Below are 11,409 nucleotides of genomic sequence, written 5' to 3' on the forward strand. Positions count from 1 at the left end.
GTTTTCGATGGTGTAGTAACCACTTTTTTGTGCTGGCCTATGGACACAGTACTTGTGTTTTGTGTAGGGTGTGGTTAAGGTATGATCGGAATTTTGGTGTTACGAACCTGAGTTATATCAAAAGAGCCATTGGGGGGACCTCGTCATGGTTGTGACGTTGGTGGCACACGAGTGCAAATCACGTCAAGATCTGTCAGATCGAGACAGCGAAGTTGAACTAAGTTGGGAGCGAGGGTTGAACATAACTTGTGGCGGGGGGAATGTGCCTAAATCCTGACTGGTAAACTTAAGGAGTGTGTGTGTGTCGCATAGAACAAAACAGAAGGAAAACTGTGCTAAAGGAGAAACGGAAAGCGCTGAGGGGGGGTTGTGGACACAGCGAAGGAGGAGGGAAACAAAAGAGGGGTAAATGGAGAGGCGGGAATGTATCTCCGACGCATGGGGACAGAAAAGGACTCCACGGGATGGTGAATAGGACTGTAATTAACTAAATAATGATGATATGGCTTGATTAGGCCAAAACATAATTTAATTTGAGTCCTGATATTTTTATGGAAACAAGGTGTGTTTTCCCAATCCAGAGAAACCCTTTAACGTCAAAACCCCGAAGAGCAGGTGGGGGACACGGGAGGTGGCTTCAAAACAGGGCGGGTGGGTAGCCAATCTCTACCCTGCTGCATGGATGTAAAACTCTCACCCACAAGCAGTTAATACAAGAGTTGTTGTATTATTAACGACAGACATTTATCATTTTCTTTTGATTTGGCAAAACGTATGTATTTCTAGTCGAATATTTTTATGAAAAAAGGTTTTCATGCCGAAACCTTGAATGGGGGCAGGCCAGGAATTTCTACTGCGTCATTGATCTAAATAGTACTCGCACAAGTTATTATTATTTTATTAACTAAAGAAATGATATTTGGCTTGATTAGCAAAACGTATGTATTTCTAGTCGAATATTTTTATGAAAAAAAGGTTTTTCATGCCGAGACCTTTAATGGGGGCAGGCCAGGAATTTCTACTGCGTCATTGATCTAAAATAGTACTCGCACAAGTTATATATTATTTATTAACTAAAGAAATGATATTTGGCTTGATTAGCAAAACGTATGTATTTCTAGTCGAATATTTTTTATGAAAAAAAGGTTTTTCATGCCGAGACCTTTAATGGGGGCGGGCTAGGAATTTCTACTGCGTCATTGATGTAAAAAAGTACTCGCACAAGTTATTTATTATTTTTTCAACTAAAGAAATGATATTTGTTTTGATTAGCAAAACATATGTATTTCTAGTCGAATATTTTTATTAAAAAAAGGCTTTTCATGCCGAAATCTTGAATGGGAACAGGCCACGAATTTCTACTGCGTCATTGATCTAAAATAGTACTCGCACGAGTTATATATTATTTTTATTAACTAAAGAAATGATATTTGTTTTGATTAGCAAAACATCGGTATTTCTAGTCGAATATTTTTATTTAAAAAAGCTTTTCATGCCAAAACCTTCAATGAGGGTGGGCGAGGAATTTTACTGCGTCATAATTTACATAAAAGAGTACTCACACGAGTTTTATACTAGTTTATAAATTCTAGAAATGACATTTGGCTTGAGTAGCAAAACGTATTTATTTCTAGTATGCACGTCAAGATTGGGACACGAAGAAGTTGAATGTCAAGGCTGAATATTATATGAGGCTCTTTTATAGGTATAAGCGCCGTAAATTCTTACTTTAGTATTCGAAGCAAATAATTTGAAACTGGAGTTATATTAGAAAATTAAAGTGCGATTTTTCTTTCAATTTCGTATGTGATACAACTCCAATTAATAGTTTGTACGTAAAGGCGCTGAAATACGAGACACAAAAACTTGTCGCGCAACATTGTTGCGGTGCAAGTTCAAAAACAATGTTGCTGGTTTTACACCCTATCTATCCAACTTGTCACAAAATCTTTTGTTGCAGGTTGGGAAAACGTGTTGCGAAAAGTAGAACGTAGATCAACTTTCTGCAACAAATTTGCGATTCCTTGCTCGTTTTTCATCACTCGTCCAACTTGTCACACAACATAGTGTGTAAAACGAGCAACATTGTTTTCGAACTTGCACCGCAACAATGTTGCGCGACAAGTTAGACGTTTTGTGTCTCGTATTTCAGCGCCTTAAATAAAAGCTTGTAGATCGACGGGCCAGGAATTTCTACTGCGTCAGCCGTCATATTTATTTCTAGTCAAATCTTTTTCATGAAAAAAAGGTTTTTCATGCCGAACCCTTGAATGACAGCCCATGACGGGAATTTCTACTGCGTCATCGACATGACTTTTAAACATCGAATAAAAATTTGAATACTATTTTAAAATAAAAATTAGGTATTAAAAAAATAACAGAGCTCAAATTATTTTATAATAATGAGCTGAAAGTTATTGTTTTTTTTAAATGACAAATCTTGAAGCCCATTACAATACATAGACATATTATTATTATTTTTTAATTTATTCAATAAACAAACAAATAAATGACAAAAACGGAATCAGTCCAGTCATCCATCCATACACTCTATTTGTGTATTTATTCCTTTTTCAGCATTGTCATTTATTTACTCACTCACTCACCCACTCAGTCAATCAATCAATCAATTAACCAGGCAATCAATCCCTCATTTTGAATAACACAGGAAACCCACAAACAAATTCCGAATTTGTTTGAATGAACAAATCAAAAGTTAATGGACTTAGCTAATAAATAAAAAAAATGAATATGTAAGTAGACCAGTAAATGAGTGAATGAATAGAATATAGAATAAATAAATGGATCGGATGAGTGAATAAATGAATAAATAAGGGGGTGGTGTGGGGAATTTTTGAACATGCAGGAATTGTTTTCTCTTCTGCTGGTGGTGCAGGATTTTTTTCTCCCTTACACAAATTTCTCTTTTCGCTCTTTTCCCCTTGCATGAATCTTTTCGTTCTTTTTTCCTTGCACGAATGTTTTTTTGCATTTCCCCCATCACTTTTCTAATGGACTGCCCCTAAATGGATGGAGGAAGTAATGAAAGAAAGAATGAGAGTAATGATCATGAGTAGTGATCAAATAAGATGCTTACAAGGGTAAATCAGTGTTTGTTTTATCATATTCCTAAAAAGCTTACATTACTGTCATTTACAGGCATTGATTGATCAATACTATTCTTGGAAAATGTCAAGCTCAAGGTAGACATGAATATACCATACTGGGAAAATTTGTTAGTACAGTTACAAAATGCATGTACCTACAATGTGCACAATATATCTCCTCTAAAAAATGTTGCTCATAGTATTTCTGAAACAATTGAAGACATATATAATCCATCCAGATTTATCAGGAAACAGACACTAATAATTGATACTGTTTCAAAAGCCATATACCCAAGTGATGCTCCTTGTCATTTGTTACCAATAAACACAATAGGAGATGGAAATTGTTGCTTTCGAGCATTTAGCTTACTGTTATTTGGCACTCAAGACTATCATTTAGAACTAAGAGTTAGAACTATTCTTGAGCTTTTAGAACACACTGACTGGTATCTTGATGAAGCAAACTTATGTGGAGTACGTGATGATTCAATTATACCATTTATTGCAGTCACGTCATGTTCAAATTCTTCAGTATTTGACAATATTGACTTTACACTGAAAGAGAATTGCAGAATAGCTATAAATAACTGTATCAACAGCTCACTAGTAATACATTCATGGGTTGGAATGTGGCATGTTTGTGCTTTAAGCTCAGTTGTACAGTGCAAAGTTACATCAATATATCCAGACATGAAAGTAGGAATTCCCACTCGATCATTTCTACGCTACGTCATGAATCGTGATTTGCTTCCAAGATTGAATGCTTTCCCTAATCATAAAATACATATCATGTGGACAAATACCAGTGTTGGTCACCATCAAATGTGGCAGCCAAATCACTTTGTACCCTGTACAAATGCTTCACAAATGACACTATTTGAACTAAGAACAGACCAATTTCAAACAAATTCACAGTTATCATATGTAAATGAGAACATGATTTCATTTCATAACAATTTGTATAATTGTAATACTAGAAAACCAAAAAAACAAAGTTATAGAAAGGCAAAGAAAAACAAAGTAGAATCTGAAACAGGTTTAAACAATGAAAAATCAAGTCTGAAGGATACATGTAGCAGCTTTAATAACAAAAACCAAAAGCTAGAAAATGTTGGTGTACATGCACAACCAAGCTGCACTAGTAATTTACAAAAAATAAGGAAAGTATTTTATGACGACATTAACATTACAAAGCTCATGTCTTGCATTGTTTGTGGGGAACTTCTGTTTAAAAATAAAGGAAAACAGCTATTTTTGTCACCATCAACTTCAAAACTGCACCAATTAATTTTTGAAAAAACACAAACCAAAATTGCTGAACGTTGCAATAAATGCTGTCAACGAATCCAGAAGCATTCAATACCTGAAGCAAGTTTTCTGAATAAAACTGAAGTTGGTAAAGTTCCAAATTGTTTAAAAGTCTTAAATTTCATGGAAAAGAGATTTATTAGCCAAATTCATGCTTTTATGACTATTGTGAGCCTTCCTGCTGGGAGTCAGTATGCTCAAGATGGAATGGTTATAAATTTCCCAATAGATATATGTCAGTTATATAAAAAACTTCCGTGCAACCCAGACATCAATACAATTGCAATTAAGATGCCAGAAAAAAAAAACATTTCAATGAACGATGATAATCAGAGTGAGCAAATAAATAAACTTGTCTCTAAAATACGAATTGAAGAAAGTCTCCTTTGGCTAAAAACAAACAATGAGTTGTATCATGACATTAACATAAACTTTCCTAAACAAACACTGAATTCTGACAAAAGCCAATATGTCTATTCATTTCTTTCCGAGTGTAATAATTATGATGCCAGTGTTAGTTCTGCATTCACCAACAGCGTATCGTTCATTCCTAGTAGTTATGTTGCACCAAATATATCGATCAATGATTACATAAATCACAACTTCAATGAAGTACCAGTCATAAGTCTGCCTAGGATTCAATCTCAACCTATCAATATATTTAACCACCCTAAAGCAGAGGAAATGTGTTTTCCTTGGTTGTTTCCTTATGGTATCAATGGACTGAAAGAAGAAAGAGAAGCAAAACTTTCTGTATTATCATACTTTAAGAATAGAATCATGTCTGCAGATAGTAGATGGCGTAAAGATTTATCATATTTGTTTTGGGCTGTCAATGTATTTGAACAACACAAACTTCAAGAACAAATTTCAATTGCTGTAAGAATGAAATCCTCAAATTCTACAATTAATTTGTCAACAATAAAAGCAGCAGACTTAAAAAATCACAGTTCCAATGTTGTAATCAATGATAACTCATATTCATTCATAAAAAGCATTCGCGGAACAGCAGCATACTGGAAAAAACACATTATTTGATCTTTTAGCAAAATTTAGAAGTTTGGGGCCACCAACATGGTTTCTTACTTTAAGTGCTGATGATCATCACTGGCAAGACTTAATCAATTTTGTTAAGTTGGACTATTCAGATGAAGAATTATCACAGATGTCAAATATTGATTTGGTACGATCCAATCCTGTTCTGGTTGCACAACACTTTGTTCATAGATGGAAGTCATTCTTTAAAAATGTAATACGAAATTCAAAATTAAATCCTCTTGGTGAAGTCACAGACTACTTTGCTCGAGTAGAATTTCAGTCTAGAGGAAGTCCTCACTTGCATATATTTTTGTGGATTAAAGATGCTCCAGATTTAAAAACACCCGAAGGTCAAAATGAGTTCAGTAAATTTTTAGATAAATACGTAAGTACTGAGATACCATCAGACGACAATAAAGAACTCAGAAATTTAGTAACACAGCTTCAAATTCACAAACATACAACAACATGCCAAAAAAAGACAAAACTCTGCCGTTTTAAATTTCCACGAAAACCTTCCACTACAACTAAATTAAAACCTAATGTTGATCCAAAAACATCATCTAATTTTTATGAAACCAGACGAAAACCTACTGATATTTGGGTTAATGCTTATAATCCAGTCATTTTACAGTTGTGGCAAGCCAACATGGACATTCAATTTGTTGGATGTACTTATGGTATAGCATCCTATGTATGTTCATATGTATGTAAAGCAGGACCAATACGTTTACGCCAAGCAATACAAGATGTTATCTGTGAGATAAAGCAAAGTAACTTAACTTTCCGTCAACAACTGAGTAAATTTGGAACGAAATTCTTAAGTCAGCGTGAGCTAAGTGCACAAGAAGCTGCTTTTCGAATAACAGGTTTACCTTTTGTAGATTCATCCCGAGTAACAGTTTCTGTTAACTGCAAGCCTCCACAAAAACGATCTAGAATATTAAGAAGCAAAAAACAGCTTAATGCACTTCCCCATGATAGCCAGGACTTATTTTTGAACAATATTACTGATTATTATTCAAAGAGGCCAAAAAATGAAAACTTTAATGCAATGTGTCTAGCAAGATTTGCAACTTCATTTATTGCAGTACCAAGTAACACAAAAATATCAGAAAAATCACTCTGCTTTCAAGCAGGAGACAAAATTTTCAAAAAAAGAACCAGACCAGCTTGTCTCAAAGTTCAATACATGACACCAGAAACTGATGGTGATGAATATTACTACAAGCTACTGTTTCTTTATCTTCCATGGTATGATGAAAGCAAACTCTTACAACCTTACAACAATTCTGCAGAGGCCTTTTTAAACAAGCAGTCACAATTTGATTCTGAGTATAAAGAATATGGCAATTTTACTGATGAAATTACTAAAGCTGTTCAGCAATTAAGAATATTAATGTCAGACAACACAAATACATTGATTGACTCATTGCTATCAAATACTTTACACCAAAGTGATTCTGAGAAGCACGATTCAACAAATGAAGATGATTGGCAGACTATTATATCAAAAGAAAATATTGATTCATCACTGAATACAAATTTGTATGACATAGAGGAGAATGAGCCTTTGTTAAATAACAACAACAATGATAACCACATGTGGACATTGTTATCAATGTACACAATGACTGATTCTGAATTTGCCAATTCATTGAAGCAATTAAGCAATGATCAAGCACAAGTGTTCAACATAATTTCAGACAATACCAAAAAACAATTACAATGTCAAAACCAGGCAACTCAAATCAATCCATATTATATATTTGTGACTGGTGGAGCTGGAACTGGGAAATCTTTTCTAATATCAGTTATTTACGAATACCTTTTAAGAAGTTCAAACTCGCAAATACCAATTGTTATAAAAACAGCACCAACTGGAGTTGCAGCATATAACATAGGTGGCATGACACTTCACAAAACTTTCAAGTTGCCAATTAACCATAAATACATACAAGAATACACACCGCTTAATGGAGAAGCATTACAAGAACTAAGAACTATGTTTAAACACATTCAAACAGTCATAATCGATGAAATAAGTATGGTTAGTTATAGAGTTTTGGAACAAGTGCATAGACGATTAACAGAGATTACTCAGAAAGAACTACCATTTGGAGGCTTAAATATTTTAGCACTCGGGGACTATTTACAATTAAAACCAGTTTGTGCTCCTTTCCTTTTTTATTCAAATGCAGTCAATTTTACTCATCTATGGAATGACAACTTTACACCACTAATACTAAATTTTAATCACAGGCAATCAAAAGATGATACATATGCACAACTACTCAATAATATAAGACATGGGAATCCATCACAAGATGACATACAAAAATTATCAGAAAGAATCAATGTTCATGTAAATGACAACTCATTTGATAATGCATTAAGACTCTTTCCAATAAACAAACAATGTGAAGAATACAACAGAGAAATGACAGACAAATTGCAATCAGACACAGGCTGTACTGTATATCACATAAAATCACGTCACAATCTTCTAAACAAACAGTATGATAGCAGTCAACTTGATAATGATATCAGTTCACTTATTGATTCAGATGATAGCAAGTCATCTGGATTACTAGACACATTAACACTAGCTATTGGTTCAAGAGTTATGCTTATTAGAAATGTTGATGTATTACAAGGCCTTACTAATGGAGCAATGGGCACAATCATAGAATTTCATTGGGAAAAAGAAAACAAGGCTAGTTCTCAAAAACATGTAGATGCAGATTTACCAATATCAGTAACAATACAATTTGATAATATTAAGAAGCACCCTGACAAAAACCAACAGATATTTGATATTTTACCTATTTCAGTAAAATTATTTGGCAAATATAACACTATTTGGGAAAGAATCCAACTTCCACTAAAACCATGCTGGGCTACCACAATACACAAATCACAAGGCATGACACTTCAAAAATGTGTAATTGATTTGAGTAATAAAGTATTTCAACCTAGAATGGCATATGTGGCTTTGAGCAGAGCAACATCTTTATCTGCTATATCTTTGATATCATTAGACACAAAGAAAATATATGCTTCTGAAAATGTGATTTCTTACTATAAAAATATACAATCAGGCACAAAACAACAATGTTGATACATATTTGTTTTACACAGATCATCAAAAGAAAAACAAAAAAAAAGTAAGTCCTTATATATATTTACTATATCATAATTGCTGCTGCTGTTGTTGTTGTTTTCATTATCATTACTATCTCTTCACACAAGCATGTTTATTGCTGATGTTTAAACACCCAGGGAGCAATTAATAACAAATGACCTTCATAATGTTCATGTCTTTTAATTTCTTCTCAAAATAATCATAAAATTCTCATAAAAGACTCATCAATAATACACATGGGAAACAATGGAAATAATGAGCATCATGGGACAAAAACAATTTACAATTGCTAAACAATCAATCTGAATCTACCATTCAGAAATTTATGTTCTAATTATACTGACGTGGTATTACTAGATGCATTTAGTCTCATATCATTGAAGCTATATGTGGATTAATTTCATATGCCAAGCCACACTAATATCTAAAGAAAAAAATACTGTTAGGACTATTAGAAACCACACTATCTTTTATTTCTTTTAACAGGCTCAAAAACAAAAGAAAGTACAAGTTCATCTCCTAAAAAATGTGCCAACGAAAAACCAACTAGCAGTAATGAAAAAGAAGGACTCTCTTCTAAAGGTAATAGTAAAAGAACAGAAAAAATTATATTGTCTTTCAAATCTATAAGCCATTTACACTTATGAAAATGGCTGTGAGGCATGGGACCAAATATTTTCAGGAGATACACATTAGGTACTAAATATTACTTTCTTCTCAACACTGAATTAAGTTCAAATGACTTTTATTTATTGAAGCATACAATGGAACATCACATATCAAAGCTAGTACTCAATGCAAATATTTTATTATCATACAACCCTTTACCACCATAATATAAGATAGTTTCAAACACATCATATTTTCTCTGTTACAAATAAACCAATTGTTTTTCTCTCAACAGGTTCAAGTCAAGGAAGGAACTTCCAAAAAAAATCTGGTTCTGATGGTTCTACAGATATATCATTTCTGGAGAGTTTAGAAGGTAAAAACTTTAAAAAAATATTCTTTACCATGTCGTTTGATAATTGCAGATGATACAGCATAATGATATTGTCATCTTTATGAACACTTTATTGCATTATTTATTGAACCAGCAAGTATGTCAACAAAGAAACCAATAGGGACTATTGATGGTTTTAAACCATTCCCAAGAGAATTAAATAACAAAAGACACAGCTGCCATGTTGGAGGATATAACAAAAAATTCATCAACAATTCTTTTGTTCTTTTGCCAACATGGCCACCATGAAAACCATTATGTACAAAATGTAAAACACCATCAAGATTCTTAGCACTTTCATGGTTTTTCAATACCTTTTTTGTCAACACAAACTTCCTTCACTTAGCCACTTCTCAGAGTAACCATGGTAACATGTTATCTTCACAGGTGAAAATAACATGGTATCTTCATGTGTCAAGATAACAATTTTTGACACAAGAGATCACCTGATATTTCATTGGAGCTTATATAATAATAATAGTTAACTAGCAACCTGACAAGCTGTGAATTTTTATTCATCACTTGCATTTTGGCTTGATTGAATCATCATCACAACATTTTTGTTTACCTCTCAAACACAAAATTAAAAAATAATCCATCTGTATTATTTATACTACTACAGTCATAACAGATGAAACTAAAACAGTATCAGTCGAAGTCCGTGTTACAAACAAAGAGTTAAAAGACCTAACAAACTCAAACCATCTCTTCCAAGCTGATGTGACTGATGGTTCTAAACGTGCAAGACTGATAGCTTGGGGCCCAGTTGCCATATTTTTTAATAATAAGATCTTTGTTGATTCAACCTACAAGTTCTTTAACATCTCTGTTAGGAAAACCCCACCACAATACATCAAAAGTAATAACTACATTCCATTTGATTTGACTTTAACATCTGGAGTTACTGTAGAAATAAGCTCAACACCCATATCTGAACCAGACGTAGAGTTCCTCCCAATCGAAGATATCACCAAATATGTGAACAAGAGAATCAATACTGTAGGTGTCATCATTGATCATGAGTCTGAAACGACCCCAACAAATACTAACAAGGGCACAACAGTTTCAAGAAGATCACTCATAATTGCAGATGAGCATTTTAAAATTAAAGCCACCTTATGGGCAGAGACAGCTGAACAATTTATCCCACAATGGTCAGGTTGTCCATATTCAAAATGCTCTTGTTAAAGCATATGGGACAGAAGTCTCATTGTCATGTGACAAAATATGCTATGCTGATCAAAATGATCCAAAAACAGACCATTTATCTGTTGATTGGCATGAAATTGAAAAAACTGTTAGTTTTTTACCTCTAACAAAGCATCGCCTTGATAACCAACCATACAAGACTGTTGATTTAGATGACCTTCCAAACATACAAACCAACAGCTCTGTAAAAATTGTAGCTAAAATTGACAAAGTACTGTACGAAAGCTACTATGCATGTGACAAATGTAGAACAGCAGTTATAACTATGGACACAGAATCTTTTTGCACCAAATGTTCCAAACCAGTTGCAGTATCACAAAGATATACTTTTTCTTTGACACTTCATGACTTTCCTCATGAACTTGTACTCTTTCATGATAACATCTCTACCCTGTGTAACATTTCTGAATTTGAAGAAAATGCACAGGAATCAATCAACAACATTTGCAAGAAAACTTATGCTATCCTAGTTTTGAAACGCTTAAACAGAAAACAAGATATGCAGTTTGTTGCATTAGACTTTGAACCTATGCCAAAAAAGTCAAAGGAACCTTAGCTTTCACAGGCTGAGTGTTGTTGTTACATGTAATTAAGAAAGA

General features: G+C 33.6%; 1 protein-coding gene across 1 annotated transcript in view; it reads left to right on the top strand.

The window, feature by feature from the left end:
* Positions 1 to 10,789, top strand: part of LOC116307335 (uncharacterized) — a 13,226-nt gene extending 2,437 nt beyond the window's left edge. The window contains exons 2-5 of the mRNA XM_089026340.1: positions 5,411 to 8,410; positions 9,085 to 9,180; positions 9,503 to 9,583; positions 10,224 to 10,789. Coding sequence (XP_088882466.1) covers positions 5,411 to 8,410; positions 9,085 to 9,180; positions 9,503 to 9,583; positions 10,224 to 10,789 — 3,743 coding nt within the window. The remainder of the gene's footprint in view (positions 1 to 5,410; positions 8,411 to 9,084; positions 9,181 to 9,502; positions 9,584 to 10,223) is intronic.
* The last annotated feature ends 620 nt before the right edge of the window (positions 10,790 to 11,409 follow it).

This window comes from Actinia tenebrosa, unplaced genomic scaffold (genome assembly GCF_029948245.1).
Source record: "Actinia tenebrosa isolate PJP-AT-01 unplaced genomic scaffold, QUT_ActTen_1.0 PGA_scaffold10__47_contigs__length_13832649, whole genome shotgun sequence".
NCBI classification, from domain to species: Eukaryota; Metazoa; Cnidaria; class Anthozoa; order Actiniaria; family Actiniidae; genus Actinia; species Actinia tenebrosa.